This window comes from Malaclemys terrapin, chromosome 1 (genome assembly GCF_027887155.1).
Source record: "Malaclemys terrapin pileata isolate rMalTer1 chromosome 1, rMalTer1.hap1, whole genome shotgun sequence".
NCBI lineage: Eukaryota > Metazoa > Chordata > Testudines > Emydidae > Malaclemys > Malaclemys terrapin.
Genome location: NC_071505.1, coordinates 54,659,697 through 54,677,225, shown reverse-complemented (window position 1 = coordinate 54,677,225; position 17,529 = coordinate 54,659,697). Strand labels below are relative to the sequence as shown.

The window sequence follows — 17,529 nt, the reverse complement described above, 5'->3', positions numbered from 1 at the left end:
CACTATGCAATAACTCACGACTCTGCTTCTGATACTGGTCGGTTCAGCTGTACTTTCTTCGGTATTGGACTCTATTCTGAAGGCCCCCTTCCTTGCCTTTGAGGGAACTGCTCGATAGTTATCCAGAGTGGAGCATCCATAAGGACGCTACTCAAAGAAGAAGAAATGATTACACACCCTGTGCAGTAATTCTGGTTCTTTGAGATGTGTGTCCCTTTGAGTGCTCCATTACCACCCTCCTTCCCCTCTGCTATGGAGCCTCACAGTAGAGAAGGAACTGAGGGCGGTTCGCCCATGCAGTACTATGTAACAATGGCACAGGACATGAGGCTGACGAGCATGCCTGTGGGGGCTGAACACACACTGCTATGAATAATACCCAGTGAAGGGTGTAGGGGACGCTAGCACACCTAGGGAGGAGCACCCTTAGGGATGCACATCTTGAAGAACCACAGTTTACTGCACAGGGTGAATAACCATTTCTTCTCCCATTCACCACAGACTTAGATATTAGTATTTCTAACAATTGCCTCATGACAGTCTGTTTCACTGTATCCCCATCTCCTGGAGGGATCTCCTTAATGTATTCGCAATGATCAGCCTTCTCTCTGTCAGAAGGTGATTCCTACCTAAGGGTGTTTTATACATCCATTCCACCTTGTTTCCTCCTATTTTGACACCTGCTACCTCAACTGGAGCATTAGTGGCAGCCAGTTCTGAGGCAGGATCACTGAATAGTATTCCTCTGTTTTTCTTAACCTCTATCTATAATGTGTAGTGGGAGTTGAGGGGGGAAGCTGCATTATTGTGGGTGACTTCATTCTGAATGACATATGCTGGAGAGCTCATGCAGCAAGTATTACTATTTCCTCGGAAGTTCTAAATATTACAGCCGACAAGTCCCTAACTCAAAAAGTGTTGCATTCAATATGGGGGAATTCTGTATAAGATCTCATGTTGACAGATTAAGAGGAATTGATTTCAGAAGTAAAAATTAATGGTTATTTAGGTGCACGTGATCATGACTTGAAAACATTTATGTGCAAACAAATCAGTAATATGTACTTAGTTGAAAGGGTCAAATTTACAAAGTTGAAAATACTTGAGCTGAATCATCTGGGAGAAAGAACTTAAACAGAAAAATGTGAATGATAATTGAATTGTTTAAGAACATTTTAGTAGATGCCCCCAAGTCCACAATCCCAGAGAGAAAAGGCTACACTGATTTTTAAAATAAATTTTAAAAAAAAAAGCCTGGCTTAAAGGGGAAGTGAAAGCTGTGTATACGTACGTGTGTGTGTGTGTGTATAATATAAAAATAAAATAGAGGAATTAAGTTGATAGTATTGAATGTAAATTAGAAGTTTAGGCAGTGTAGAAAATTGATAAGGGAAGCAGAAGGACACATGGAGAAATCTGTTAGAAGCATTAAGGACAATAAAAAGGTGTTTAAGTATATTAAGTACAAAACAATTCTAACATTACTAGAGGGACGTGGCAGAAATAATAATGATGTAAAAAAGGAAAAAGCTCTTTGAGCTCTGGTCAAGTGTAGTTTCTGTTTTGTATTTAACAAGAAGCCAGATGATGCATTTATATCATCTGATGATACTGAAATACTTTTCACCCTCAGAAACAGTAACTGAGGGTATGTCTATACAGCAGCTGGGAGGAGTGATTCTCAGTATTGGTAGACATATCTGTGCTAGCTTTGCTTGTGTTAGCACCTAAAAATAGCAGTGTGGCTATAGCGGCATGGGCAGTGATTCGGGCGAGCTGCCTGAGTACAATCCTGCTTGACCCCCTGGGTACGTACTTGGGGGGTAGCCTGAGACACTATTTGTCATGCTTCTGTGATCACACTGCTGTTTATTGTTTAGCTTGAGGAGAACTAGTGCATGTATGTATGTCTACTCCTGCTGGGATTCTCATGTTTTTTTAAATCAGTAGGTTTAGATAACTTGCATCCAATAGGTTGCGGAAGAGGTCTCCAAATGGGTAATGTTGATTTTTCAATCAGTCTTGGGACACTGTGGACGGTCTAGCTAGAGGACTGAAAGAATGTTAATGTGCCATTATTTAAAAAGGTTAAAAGGAATGACCCAGCCTGACACTGATCCTGGGCAAAATCATGGAGTGGCTGAAATGGGATTCGCTTAATAAAGAATTAAAGGACAGTAATATAATTAATGCCAATCAACATGGATTTACAGAAGATAAATACTGTCAAACTAAGGTGATATCTTTTTTTGATACCTTTATCAAGTCAACTTGTAATCTAAGAGTTGATGTAATATACTTATTCCAGAAGGCATTTGACTTGGTACCACATGACCTCTTGACTAATAAACTAGAACATTAAAAGGATTAAAAACCGGTCCCAAAATGCAATTATAAATGGGACATCATTGTTGCGTGGCTATGTTTCTAGTGGGATTACACAGGGATTGGTTCTTCCTATGCAAGTTTTTTATCAAGTTGGGGAAAAAAACATAAAATTGTTACTGATAAAGTTTGCAGATGAGACAAAGATTGTGAGAATAGTAAATAATGAAGAGGACGGGTCACTGATGCAGATTAATCTGGATCATTTGGTAATCTAAGTTTAGGCATTTCAGTACAGCCAAACGTAAGGGTCATCTATCTAGGAACAAAGAACATAGGCCACACTTAAAAGATGGGAGATTTATCCTGGGAGGTAATGACACTGAAAAAGATTTGGGGGCCATAGTGCATAATCAGTTGAACATGAGTTCCCAGTGTGACACTGGCCAAAAGGGTTAATGTGATCCTTGGAATACTGTCTAGATTTGGTGTTCATACTTTAAGAAGAATGTTGAAAAATTGGAGAGAATTCAGAGAATAGCCATGAGAATGATTAAAGGATTAGAGACTATGAGCTCCTTAAATCTTCCATTATAATGCAATTTATCTTCTCTTTGATAAGGTTAAGGAGTGACTTGATCACAGTTTATAAGTACCTACAAGGGGGACAGAGGTTTGATAATAGAAGGTTCTTACTTTAGCAGAAAAAGGTCTTACAAGAGCCAATGGCTGTAAGCTGAAGCTAGACAAATTCAGATTAAAAGTAAGGGGCACATTTTATTTATTTATTTATTTAACGGTGAGGATAATTAATCATTGGAACAACTTACCAAGGTTTGTGATGTTTCCATCATTGGACATTTTTAAATCAAGATAGGTGGTTTTTTTCTAAAAGTGTGCTCTAGTTCAAGCACAGTTGTTGGACCTGAAGCAGGGGTATACAAGGAAGTCCTATGGCTTGTGTTAAGCAGAAGGTGAGCCTAGACAATCACAATGGTCTCTTGTGATCTTGAAAAATCTTTGTATCTATTTCCATATAAATATTTCAGCTACTGTCTGCTATTTTAGTTCAGCAGTTCTGGCCTCAAGATGTTCTGACAGTCATGCACTACATGCCAATATCAAGTGCAAATGTATGCCACTTGGCCACAAAGAAAATAGTCATATGTTTTGCCTTCTGACATAAACTGTATAGTTCTGACTGACTAATTGGGTGCTGGTTTTCTACCCCCATTTGTTGTTCTGGTGTTTTTACTTCATGACTGGGTGTTGGGTGAACCTAGGTTTCAATTTCTGTCCATTGTATCAGTCTAATTGTGTCTCCAGCACTCTGGCCTCTCAGCTTGACAATGGAACTCTACATGTAACCTTAACAATAACAGTAGTTACTGAAAATACTATAACTTCCTGAAGGCATTTACCTTGGCATTCTGCTTGCTATTTCAATTACTGTTACACCAACGTTTTTATTATTTTTATTACTAAATAGTATAAAAATTACAAAATATATAACAAAGAAGTTTCTGTGTGGAGTTCAAGGGTATTGGATTTAATCTATAAAGCCCACAATGGCTTGGGAGTTAGTGAGCTGAAAGATCAGCTCTTTCCCCATGTGATATTACTGCATTTGCTATCCGCAGATGTGCTCAAACTGGGGACCTTTAAATTAAACAGGTGGTGCTGCTGACAGGGCATTCTCTGTGAAGGCTCTTCCTATTCCAGAGATCACCACCTTTGATGTGTCTACATATATTAATTTTCTGGGCGCACAGTGTCAGTGAGTCAACTGGGGTCCAAGAAGGGGCCTCATACTTCAGTGGCCACATCACCTAGCAGTGAAAGTCCAATAACTGGCCACTTACTTTGGCGGCCAAATTGTTCCACAGCAACAGTCTATAGGGCCACCTCTCTCTTGGTGGCAGTGGTTGCCCAACAGCAAGTCTAAGGAGCTGCCCTCTCTAGTGGCAATAGTGCCTAAAGGCAATTGTGGGGAGGGGAGGGGCCTCCATACTCCACTGGGTTCCAGGCCAAGCCCCTATGACAACCAGGTACCCTGGTATAGGGTTCTGGTTTTAGTATGCCCAAACGTGTACCCGGGGTCACTTCCTACCATTAATCCCAATTCTGTAGCTCCTTGTTGATAGCAGCTCGTCATCCTCGCTCGTCTCCGTGGTCAACTGGGCTCTCGTGGCATAGTCAGGATGCTCTGCCTCAGTGCTTTGGAGCTCTGGTGGCTTCCTAGCAGCAGCCTACCGTGCATGTCCTGTCCCCCTCCTCAGCCAGCCCAGACTGAGCTGCATACTTTTAAATGCTCCCTCCATTGGGAGCATGCCCAGCAATGGCTTAGGGGTGTGGCCTCCTGTGCCCAAAGTATTGGGTTAACCCTTATGTTGCCGGTGCAGGGTTGATACACCTCTTCACACATTGCACAAAGCCCTGTCTCTAAATCCTTAAAATTTGTCTCTTTTGGTGGATTAGTAGGCTAATGGGCAGGATACAGTGAGTTTGAATTGGATATGCTATTACTATGAACTGTTGGCAGTTTGATGTGTTTAACAGTCTTGCATTTTGTATTGACTATTGTTTTAATTACAGTGAAATGTAGAGTATAAAACTGGCACTGTAAAATCTAAATAATAAATGTATATGTGTTCACAGGAAACCTCGACCTGTCTCTCAGCTGGTTGCACAACAGGTTACTCAGCAATTTGTGCCCCCTACACAATCAAAGAAAGAGAAAAAAGACAAAGTAGAAAAGGAAAAAAGTGAAAAGGAAACAACTAGCAAAAAGAACAGTCATAAGAAAACCAGGTAAATTAAAAGCTGTTGGTATTTGTAAAATATTAAATGATGCACATTTTTCATCACTAGTGTAAGTGTTCTCTTAAGCCATTTTAAAATTAGACTAAATATTTGTTGAAGTTTCATTGTTTTATGATGCTGTTGTTTGTGAAGCAATCTTGCAGTTTGTAGTTTTGACCACAAGATGGAGACTAAATAAGAGAGGGAAAATTAGGTATTGTCAGTAAAGGCATAGAGTTTTCCTCATCTAGCAAAATGATTTGTAGACAGAAAAATGGAAGATATAACGTTCTAGTAAACCAGGAGAAGAGGAAAGTGACTAGTTTTTATACAGAATTGGATGAGAAAAGGGAATATAAGGTTCTGGAGAAGTAGGCAAGGTAGAGTTGTTGATATTCATGCAGAATTTGGGATAAGGAACAAAGGCTAGAATAGCGACTTTTGGAGACAAACTGACTTATGAAGCTGAAAACATACATAGTGGATTGAGAAACTGAAGGATATCTTGGACTCTTAGAATACTAGTCTGAAATATGACAGTTCAAGCAAGTAGCCGCAAAGTCTTGATCTTGCCATGGAGTCGGAGCACCCTGCAGTTGGAAGGAAAAATGTAGGATGTTAGACACAAGTAGAACTGGGTGAAATTTTTCAGCCAAAAATACAGATTTGGTGATACAGAAAAATTTTCATGAATTTGTGTCAGTGTTGCCAAATTTTGTGTTGGGGGAAAAACAAAATCCAAAAATGTCTAAACATTTTGTTTTAATATTTGAAAAATGAAATGTTTTGATTTTTTTTTATTCAAATGGACTGTTTCAGGATTTCCTTCAATGTCATTTAAAAAAACTAAAAACACCCACTCAGTGTTAATTAAAACACGCACGCACACATACATACATACATACATACATACATATACATTGTTTCAGGTAAAAAGAAACATTTCATTTAACCTGAAACTAATTTTTATAACTTTTCAATTCACTGAAAACCTAGAAAAAGTTCCTTTCTGGGTTGATCCAAATTGATTTTTTTGTAATTTATCGTTTGGAACTGCAAGCAAACCAAAAAATCAGTTGTTTGCATAGCTCTGGGACAATATTGCTTGTGTCTAGATTTCCCCAAATTAAGTATAAAGTTAGTTTAGTCACAAATATGTAACTGAAAACCTGAGAAGACTGAAAGAGATGCAACCTGCTTAAAAGAGGAAGAGAAAATGTAGGGAAATAGTGTCACTGTGTGTTTTGGAAGTGCTGCAGTCTGTGAGGTAGAGTTCAGCCAAGGACGATTCTATGGAATCACTGCTGCAGAGAAGTAGCAGACATTTTCCATGCATTGGATGAAACAGGACCTTCAGTGTTCTTCAGGGACTGCTCCAGAAAGAGTAAAGAGTACTCCCCAAATTTACATTGAAACGGTTGGGACTATTTTTTTTTTCAACAGGAAGGAAATGAACAGAGCTGGGATAAAGGATTTTTGTAATGTTTGTCTTATTTCTAATTATACATTTTGGCTGGCTAGAGTGTAACATTTGTAAGTAGTATCTTAGAGGTATTGTTTTGAATGGTAACAATTATGTGGGAATGCTGAAGGTTAAAAATAGTCTTATTACATGAGAAGTGAGAGAGGGTGATATTGCAAGGGCCGGGAACAGGGATGTGCACAAGAATTTAAATTTGACCGCTTTTGGAAGGGCACATTAAACACACACATTAAACCATATCAGCACACACATGTACATCACATACATAGAAATAAACACTCACCACTTCAATGAAAATCCATGTGCAGTGGAGCCATTTGAATAAATGTATCCACAAGGACTTGGCTGTGGTGGGGTCAGAGCTCTACCCACCCCAGGGCCATGGCAGAGAGAGTGAGCGGAGCTCTGTGACCTTGCCAATTATTGAAGGGGGCCCGTGCCACTGCTTGCCCTCCCATGTGCACGCCTCTGGCTGGGACTGTTGTTTAAAAATAAAAATCTCAGTAAGAGCAGTACAAAGAATTGCTTGAAAAATTAATAGTGAAGAGAAATCAACCTACTGGTTTCCATATTCAAACACTCAAGTATTACATACAAGTAAAAAAAAAAAAGTACTATCTGATTTTGGCTAGACTGGGTTCTGATTAAGAATGCTCACCTTAGTTTCTACGTGGATTACTTTAAAAAGGAGCACATTTACATGTTTCCAGAAATATGTATAACAAAATCTGCATATAGTAAGCCCTACATTTTCTCTCTGGCATGCAGCCCATTCAGGCTGGCAAAAGTGAATCCTTCCTCTCCACTCCCACATCTTCGAGCAACCAGTTAGGCTCTTTATTAATGCCAGTTCAGCCTTCGGGCAAGAGTCGCATTGGGCTCCCTGTGAACTCTTTTGCAGCTTCAACTCTTGGCTGCGTGGGAGTGCAAAAGGTGGGGTGAGGTGACTCAGCATCAGTTCTACTTGAGGCAGGGCTCTAAATCTCTGTGTAGGCGAGGTGAGGGTTAAGATTTGCTTTTAGGAGCACACCTGCCAAATCTTGGTTTCATGTTAATTTCTTTACTTCCAAGCTTGGTCTGGAGAAAGTTGTGGAATCAAATATAGGTTCTGTAGGTCATTTTTAAAAGGCTTGCTGTGTGCTGTGCTGCTGTTGTCAGCAGGTATTTTCAGCTGCTGTGGTGACATGCTTTATCCCCTGGCACGCACAGAAAACTAGCAACTTAAAGTGTTTCATGCCTAGATCATCCATTGCACTAGCACCTGCAAAGACCAAGTTGATGGAATATAGTTTAAATGTTCTGTTGTGGTCTTCAAAAAAAAAAAAAAAAAAAAAAAAAAAAGTAGTAATCAAACCAGAGTTTGTGGCCCCATGTCCTATGCAGGATATTAGTATTAAATTATGCATCAGGGAACCCAGACTCCAGCCCTGTCATCATAGTGTTTTGTGTGTAAATTATTTTAAAATTAAATTCTTTTTACATGATGCCCACTTCAAATTTTAAATTTTCAGTGTGCTGCAGAATTTGTATTTGCTAATACCTGCACAGTAGAAGTTTAGAAACAACTGGTTAGAGGACATGGGAGCTGTTTTCTGCATACTCAGAACTTAGTCAACACCCACTGAGATAAATGGAGAAGTTCATGCTTCTCAGGGCTGTTGTTTCAGGCTGTCTGCTGACACTGATATTACTGTGGGGTCATATTTTGAACATTCTTTGCAGCCATGAAGGCTAGAGACTTACCGTATATACTTGTTCATAAGCCAAATATTTTTGGTAAAAAAGTGACGCATCAAAGAGCATGGGTTGGCTTATAAACGGGTCTACACCAAAATTTGATGATTTTAAACTCTGCGGAATCATTGAATTGACTATCTAATACATTGTCGTTTTGTTTTACTTGGAGCATCTGCAGCCACAGAGTCCCTCAGCTCCCATTGGCTGGGAACTGCAAACGGCGGCCACTGGGAGCTGAGGGCTCCGTGCCTGTGAACGCTCCAAGTAAACAAAACATCCCAACCCGCCAGCGGCTTACCCTGAAGGGCTGGGAGCCAAAGTTTTCCAACCCCTGAAATACAGGGTCGGCTTATGAAAGGGTCATACAGTTTTTGCTATTTTTACCTATCCATTTTGCGGGGGTTGGCTTATAAACGAATGGGCTAATGAACGAGTGTATATGGTAATTTTTTACAAGCAAAATTTTTAAAATGTGGAGTACGGTTTTGTGACCACCTTAATCGCATTATCCAGGGGGCCCTGTTCAAATCAAATTATTTAGAGGTGAAGAAAAATTTAAATATTACAGTATAGAGTTACTAGCTATGTGGTACATTCTCATTTTATGTATTCATAATATTGCTGTGTGCAGTATTTCACTAAGTTATACGTTTTCTACAAAGATCACTAAAAATTGGAGTGGCAAGAGGATTATGGGATGTGGAAGCTTCTAGCTTTTAATTTGATTCTGTTTTATTTAGGCCAAGATTGAAAAATGTGGATCGGAGTAGTGCCCAGCATTTGGAAGTTACCGTTGGAGATCTGACAGTCATTATTACAGACTTTAAGGAGAAAACTAAGTCACCACCTGCTTCCAGTACCGCATCTGCAGATCAACACAGTCAGAGTGGTTCTAGCTCTGACAATACAGAGAGGGGAATGTCCAGGTCATCTTCGCCCAGAGGAGAAGCCTCATCGTTGAATGGAGAATCTCATTAAAGTTTATTTTCTCCAGTTTCTTTAGTCTCTTCTCTTCAAAACATGCAAATACACAACTTCTGCCAACAGCTACCACATTTTCATGACAGATTATCCATGCACAATTGATATGTTTACTGGAACATAATTTATGCAGTTTTACAAAAGTGAAGTGAAGCAGTAGAAATAATAATTTAAATGCAATCTACAAATGCCTACAAAGCATTTTCAGACTAACTTTTTAATCTTCACATTTAAAGGTGCCATGAAAATGTGGTTTGAATGTTCATTATGCAGTGTTATTGGTAAGTCCATTTTCACTTTTAGTTTAGTGAATTCTAACACAACTCTTGGAGTCTCTACTATTGGCATGTACTGAATTAAAATTTTTATAACATAGTTCAAGCTGCCTAAATATGTATTATTTGAGAATTGTGAAACATAGTTATATGTATGCAAATCAAAGATCAACTTAATCAACTATTGCTGCAACAGAATTTTCATAATTATTATCTTCTTAAAAACACCTGCTGGTACTTGGTGTGCTTAAATAGGAAAAAATGTTATTAAATAAAACATTTGTATGAATTTTTGCCAATGTTTGACATCGTTTACTAAATTACTGTTACTGAATTATGTTGCTGGTTTTACCAATATTTTCCTCACACTTAAAACACTTCTTGTAATGTTTACGAACAAAAAGAGTGAACATACTATGAGCATTGGTTATTTAGCTTTATAATTCAGATACAGTACTACATTGTCATTAGACACTGATAGTCTATGTTCTATAACCCGATATCAAATCTCAAATGACTAAGCATTTGGCAAAAAGTAAATTTTTAAAATCTGAAATTCTGGAAAAGCTTTAAAAATAACTTTTTAGTACAGTTTTCATTTCTGCTTAGCATTATTTCCTTGCCCCAAACTTGCCCAGTGTCATAGTCGCATATCAGTGTAGTACAAAAATACTATGTTGCACAGGAGTAAGGAAATAAGGAATACTGTCACATTTTGTTCTTAGATCAGCTTCTTTGATTTTGAATTGGCCCTTTATTAAATACTGTAGCATCAGTCATAAATGCAGTACCCTATTTTCTGGCATAAACTGTCAACATTTATGCATTTAGCAATATACTGATACAGAGCAAAAATATTTACAGTCCCACCCGGTATTATGTAAAATAACCAATAAAATATTTTTATGAATACAGATTTCGCATTTTTGTTTACAACTAGGTGTTGGGTTTTTTTTATGCACAAAAAAATCCATATATAGATTTAAATTATAGGGTCAGATTCAATACAAAAATGCATCTGGCTCCTGTCCAAAGGAAGCCCATTCACATCCCAGTAATTCTCTCTTCTCTTTGTGTCTCATTCAAAATATGTATTTTTGGGCCAATGTGAAAGTGGGATGGACTTTTTTTGGTAGTGAATCCAGCCCTAAAATATCTTCATATGATGCATCCTGATAACAGCTAAAATAATGGATTTTTGTAGACCCTGATAATTGTGATGTTTGGTGGTTTCTTGTAGTAATGTATCTTTCTGTTTTTTAATGCAGTACTTCTACAGGCACAATGGTACTGTCTATTTTGTAAGATGCGAGTTGTGAAATACAGTTAGTTGCATAAAATGAAAGTCTGATGTGATATCTAAAAACTTACATACCTCATTCCTTGGTGTTACTGTTAAACTTTAAAAATCCAATGTTAATTATAGGTTATTTCAAATGGACAACTACTGACCTGGTTAAAATGTATTATGCTTTACCTTACTAAACATTTCTTCATTCCAATTTTCTGATCATATTTTAATACCTTTTAAAACATTGCATTTTAAGTTTCATAAATGTTTTTGGCTGGGATGGGGCTAGATGTTCAAGTAATGAATGTTAATTCTTACAAAGAAAGATACATTCTGAGTTTTACTTTTTACAATTTGCTAGGTGGAAACTAAATGGAAAAGAGTATACTGAGTTAATGGATTACAAGAGAGCTGAATCTGTTTAAAGTAAGCAATATAATGATAGTGAATCTCAATGCAAGATCCTTTATGAAATGTTTCAATTTTAAAACAAAATGAATATTAACATATTTCAGTACTCTTTGCAAACATCAAATAGTGATCTAATACCTATAGTTCACTAAGTCAGAACCTTATTATTAAATTTAGTATAGGTTGACCATTCAGCACCTGCAACAAGTGTCTTTTCTGTCTAGAGAAGTAGGCAGTCATTGATTTATTTATTTAGTTAATTTGCATGGAATTGACTACTAAGAGGTATAATCTAATATCAAATGAAAGCAATCCTTAGTATCTACAAGAGAAATTTTAAAGTGTGGTTATTATCAGAAAAGTGATTGTAAAAAGAATGTCACTGGATTGCTCGTTTTTACTCAAGAATTTCTATATCAAATATACTCCATTTATGTAAAATTGCCAGCACTACATACTCCTCCTAGAGTTTGTAATTAAGTTGTAGTATTGGGGTGATGTAAGAGGTGTAAAGAACAATGATAATGTAACCAAACGTTAGCTTGCCATTCCTGTAGATGCATGAAACACATCAGAATTTTTGCTCTTCTATAGCGAAAGTGGTGTGACAGTGCTGATGCCAGAGTTTAAAAAAAATAATCAGCGAAGTAAGGAGATCTGACTCTCTACTCATAACATTATAACTATACTTTAAACCAGCCTCACTTCCATAATCTCTGAAGAAGTTTTCAGTTGGTTTATACCAAGTCCTTTCTTCAACTCTGTAAATTCATAAAAAAGGTCTACTCTATCTTTACTCAGTTTGTAGAATGTAAAAACCTAACACTGTAACTCATTGTTAGTTATTTTTCTTTTACTGTTCTCTGCATAATAACTGATCATCTGTTACATTCTAAGTCTGCACCAACCTTCATCAGCCGAGCATTTTGCGTGGTTACATGAGATGATCCAACAAAGATGAATGTGATGATGCTCCATGTAAATAAGTTCCTTTGTGCATTGATTGTCCACTGTTTCAAAAACAAAAATAATAAGATGCAGTTAATTCACTGTAAAGGTGTAAAATAATTCAATGTTTTGTCATCCTGTTTTTTGCCACTAATTATAGCTGGCATAAGGAAATACTGAAATATACAATAGTAAGGTGTGATTTATTTTTTTACTTCTGAATTTCAAAGTCTGCATAATAGAAGCAATCAAAATCTGTACCAAGTAATACCATGTCAAAATCTGCAGTGTAAAATGTTGACTCTTAAGATTAGTGATAGGAAAAAGGTTATATTCAAAGGCTTAATTTTAAGTTTTGATGCAGTGACTAGTCTTGAAACAATCAAGATTATGATCTAAAATGTTACCCTACTGTATGTGTTTCTCTAGCTATTTGATGTTATATGGCATAGATGATATAGTTCGAGCAATTTAAGATTATGCAGTATTCTGCACTTTAGATGTGTGTGGGTTTTTTTTGTTTTTTTTTTTTATGTGGTCAGAGGCAGTGCATTTTATCTACCCATGTAAAATAGAACGGATAGGTGGCTCATGCTTTTCCCCTCCCACCCCTCTGTAGCCCCAGGACGTGTCTTCCAAGCTCCACACAGTGGTCTAGTTCTGTCCTGTGGCAGAAGTAGCCTAAGGTTGCCTCACCACTCTGGCACATGTGGGGACGCTTACAAAGTGCACAAATAGGGAGGCAATTGATTAGGTCTGGGTGATTAACCAGTTAACATGAGGATTAACTTGTCAGCTGGGGACTGTTAAACTGGAGACAGGAAGGCAGAGGGGGAAAGAGAGGCTGGAAAGAAGGGCAAAGACACTTAGGACCTCTTTCCCCTTCCCTCCCCCCCATGCCTAACAGGTCTGCTGAAACTTGGGGAAAGCCTTATGGTGACGGGACATGAAGCTGCATAAAACATTGAAAATAAAGTGCACTGTGGTGAATTTACATAAGAATGTGTGAGGACTGCTTGCAAAGGAAGGTCCAGGGTGAGGGAGCCCACCCAGTGACATGCCCTTTGTAGTTTTAATTCTTTCTCTCCTCTTCCCAAAAGTGGGAAGACTTCCCAGATCATGCAGCTAGCTGTGCTTATGAAATATAGGAGGGAACTAGTGATAGACCTGTCAAGTGTGTGCTTTCATTAAAATCCACTTTTTTTCTCTCTCTGTATCTAATCTATTTCTCTCTCCCTTACATGCCTTCTGATACTACTACTACTGTCTACTAGAGAGAAGGGCTGAAACCATTTTCCTTTGGAGTAGCAGAAGTCCTAGCAGAGGTAGATGAAATCAATTTTTCCCCCTGGCAATTGCATGTTACCACATCTGTAGTGGGTTTGATCACTAGGAAAAGCTAGCTCTGGAGATAAGTTCAAAATGTTAATACAGTTATTGGATAGTGGACTAGTCCAATGCTAGGCATGTTTAGCTAGCAACACATTCTCTTAGCAAATTGGTAAGATTTGAGGTTGTTGGAAATGTCACTGGAAGAGTAGAGCTATAAAAGGTTGGATATCATTTCTTACCTGACTTCAGAAGCATGAGTCTCGTTTGAAGGTATATATTGCACCTACTAAGCTTATGCCCAAATAAATCTGTTAGTCTTTAAGGTGCCACCAGACTCCTTGTTGTTTGTGTAGATACAGACTAACATGGCTACCCCCTGATACTTGACTACTAGTAAGTAGATCAGCTTGACTTTTTTTATTTTTTTTTTCTCCTGCTTCACAAGTATTTCAAGGCAATATTTCTGTAGCAGGAGGAGGAAAAAGAAAACTGTAGTGTAAACAAAAGCCACAAATTTGAGCCTAATTGAACACTAAAACAAAACCAACAACCCTCTCCTAACACCATTTTAATGAAAAGCAATACAATCAATCTAGGATTTAGTTAAAATAAGAAATAATACTTTGCAAGTCTGTTACGAACAAGTACTTTACAAACATTTTAACCTCCCCTATCCATCTGTATGCATTAGGTAAATAGTATTATTCCCATTTTGTAGGTAAGAAAACAGGATTTACAACTTAAATGACTTGCCCAACATGTCACACAGGGAAAATTGGGGTAGAGTTAACAAATAATAATTTATGAATATGCTACTTCATTAAACTAATCAACCTGGTCCTTTGGCTCTAGAGGTAGAGGCTCCTGCTTTTAAATTCAGAGATTCTGTGTTCAAACCTGGCAGACAACCCACCCAGAGATATAAATTACCAATTCCATTAGTTCAAGGTACTAGCAAAGAAAGTGGCTAGTCTAGCCATTAAAGAAAGACAAAGAGCCACTTGGTGTTAGCCTGGGCTACATAAGCAGAGAAGATAGTGATAGAATAAATGTGCCAAAGGTGTTAATGTAACCCAGTCACTGTCAAACATTAAACAATTTGAACAAGGGATTTGGTGTACAGAGATGTCAGCCTGCTTAGTACCATGGCACAAACATCATTAAAAAGCCCTTTAACCTTATATTAAAGATAGAGAAGAGAAGGCAAAACAGTTAAAGCATTTACAATGTGAAGTATTAAATAAGACTTTCATTTTAAAATTTCTTGTTCCCTTTCCCTTCAGGATGGAGAGAGTTTTAGAAGGAAAAAAACCCTTGTTTGACAGTCTCTTTGATGGTATTAATGATGGCAGTAACTATCCATCTGAGAAAAAAGTTAGTTGAGATGAGCAAGAGCTGGAGCTGTTGCTGCTGTTAAAATCCTTTCATCCCAGCTAATAGGCTGGTGATGTCCTTTGGGTCCCTCTCTCTGGCCTGGTGTGGTCATTTTTCCAGATGAGGATGAAGAAGTCCCAGGAGATGGTAGTGGCAGCCCTGATGATGAAGTTTGGTTCAGTAGTCTCCATCTGTTATTTTAAGTATGTGTTACGTATTTTTATTTCACATTTTCCCCACAAAATCTTTCTTTTAAGGACCCAGAAAGGGATTGATGAGTAGAATAGCCCCTCCTCTTATTATTTTGTCCACCAACTAGGCCTACTATCCAATGTACCAATTTTGGCTCATTAACTTCTGGCTCCACATCTGTTTTTTAATGCATAATTTCAATCCAATCATTGAATCATCTCAACTTTACCTTCTTTAGCCTAATTTAGTTATTCTGTCTTCCTTTTGTACCTTTTCCCATCAACATTTGTTGGTTTATTTTAACACTTTATGAACTTTTACATACTTTTTAGTTGCGCTCACAATTCTTGAAAATTTGTTGGCCACAGCCACTGTTGTGACAATTGGGCCTAAGTTCTGACCTTTTTTAGAAGATATATTACTGGTTTCCCCGAAAAAGAGAATATCTATCTCAGACTGATCCTTCTTTGCAGAGAATAAATCAAAACCAAGATCTCTCTAGGCAAGAGAATCTACCATCAGGTTTGTCTTCCCTAACACAACAGCCAACAACTATGAGAGATTCTCTTTGACACTTTTTAACTAAGTTTAGTATTGGTTAAGTATCATAGCTCCACTTGTAAAGGAAATAGACTCTGCTCTAACATCTCTTTGAAGTCCAGGGCCAATTTCACTGCTAGCGTAAGTGGATGCGATTTGTTTGAAATAATAAATTATACTTGATTATGCTAGTGGTCAATTTGACAGACACACACATTTCCCCCCCCCTCCCCCCCAGTGTTCCTGAGCCATTGAATAGTTTAGGTATTTCTACAAACTAAAACTTGTGTGTGACGGATGATCTCCCAACTCTGCTCTAGTTTTTACATAACTTTTCCTTTCTAGATAAGTGATATATAGGGAGAATTTTTGCTAAATAGTTTTCCTTTGTACACTCATGGGAGCTCTCTAGTTGATGAGACTGGCATTCAAAATGCCAGTTACCACTTTGGTTCTCAGATTCATATCCCTGGAAAGGACTGCTTCTATCACTTGAAGGAGGCTTTCACTCATAGGAAAGTAGGTGGGATATGTTCTAGAGCTTGATGAAGAAGTGTCCCCCAAGTGACACATAGTACCTGAAGGCTTTTGCAAGGTGCAGGAAAGAAGCTTTGGAGAGGCAGCCAAGGGTGGATGGAGAGGTAGATCTTCTGCCAAAAAGAACACACAGAGTTTTCACCATCTCCTTATGGAGATCCTGGGGAGATGGCCTCTTATCTCCAAGATGTATCTCAATACTTTTTGTTGGATTGAAGAACAGAGAGGATTATAGCAAGAGAAAAATTATTTTGTAAATCTCTGAATGATGACTAGAAAGTCTTCCTACTTCTGTGTTTAAATAAAAAAAACTTCATGAGCTAATATGCCCTTCTCTGTGAGAATTTGTTACTGTGCACCACCATCTGCTGTTACAATGTGCAAGTAGGCATCCTCCATTTCTACCTTTACTAAAATCCATACTGATAGATGGCTTTGATTTAGAATCTTCGGACATAGATTGGTTCAGTGATTTTTGACCTAAGATATACCGCAAAACATGACCCAAAGAAGAGCACTATCTAAGCTCGAAAGCATGTCTCTCTCTCTCACCAACGGATGGTCCAATAAAAGATATTACACCTCACCCATGTAGACACTCTAAAAATATCTGTTTGTGAACTTCGGGGTTCTAGACAGTAAATGGCATATATAGCTGTCTTTTAGCTACAGATCCTGGGTGCTGGCTTTATATATACCCTTATTTTTTCTAGAGGACTGGGCGTCAGGAGGATTGGATTGAAGGGGAAGAGAAAGGAAAAACTCTTGTGGACCTTCTTGCACATTTTAGAGACCATCCAACCTGAGATGATCGTATTCTAGACTTTCTGTAAAAAGGATAATCTTCCTATTGAAAGAATGTTCTCTGGGACAGTCAGAGCCCCAGTTAGACCTTGTGGTGTTTCGCAACTGAGGAAGATTTTGTAGGCAGTAGTTCCAAAATGAATAACTGGAGAAGGTTTGGAATAGCCAATCTTGAAGCATAGTAGGAACAGCAATAGGTAGAAAAACCTTTAGAAGTAGATGGAGACTAGGTCTGACAAAATTCTTGGTAGTGAGATGCTCTCTCTAACTATGCCATCAAGTATCTTATCTACAGCATTACTGAGGCAATGACTCCATTGAAAGAAAATATGTGTTAAAAGATCTACCCTGTGGGTGGAGCCACAAGTTGTTATATTTCTGGTTCTAACGCAAGGAATCTTAATGTACTGCTGGTAAAGGTACCTTAAAAGAAGCAATGAGTCCCACAACTTGTGAATTTTTCTGTTTGTGAAAATAAGTAATTTTGGAGGCGACCA

At 38.0% G+C, this 17,529-nt stretch overlaps 1 protein-coding gene across 1 annotated transcript in view; it reads left to right on the top strand.

Annotated features, from left to right (window-relative positions):
* Window positions 1-12,455, top strand: part of YAF2 (YY1 associated factor 2) — a 50,158-nt gene extending 37,703 nt beyond the window's left edge. The window contains exons 3-4 of the mRNA XM_054024564.1: window positions 4,984-5,136; window positions 9,088-12,455. Coding sequence (XP_053880539.1) covers window positions 4,984-5,136; window positions 9,088-9,325 — 391 coding nt within the window. The 3' untranslated portion in view covers window positions 9,326-12,455. The remainder of the gene's footprint in view (window positions 1-4,983; window positions 5,137-9,087) is intronic.
* The last annotated feature ends 5,074 nt before the right edge of the window (window positions 12,456-17,529 follow it).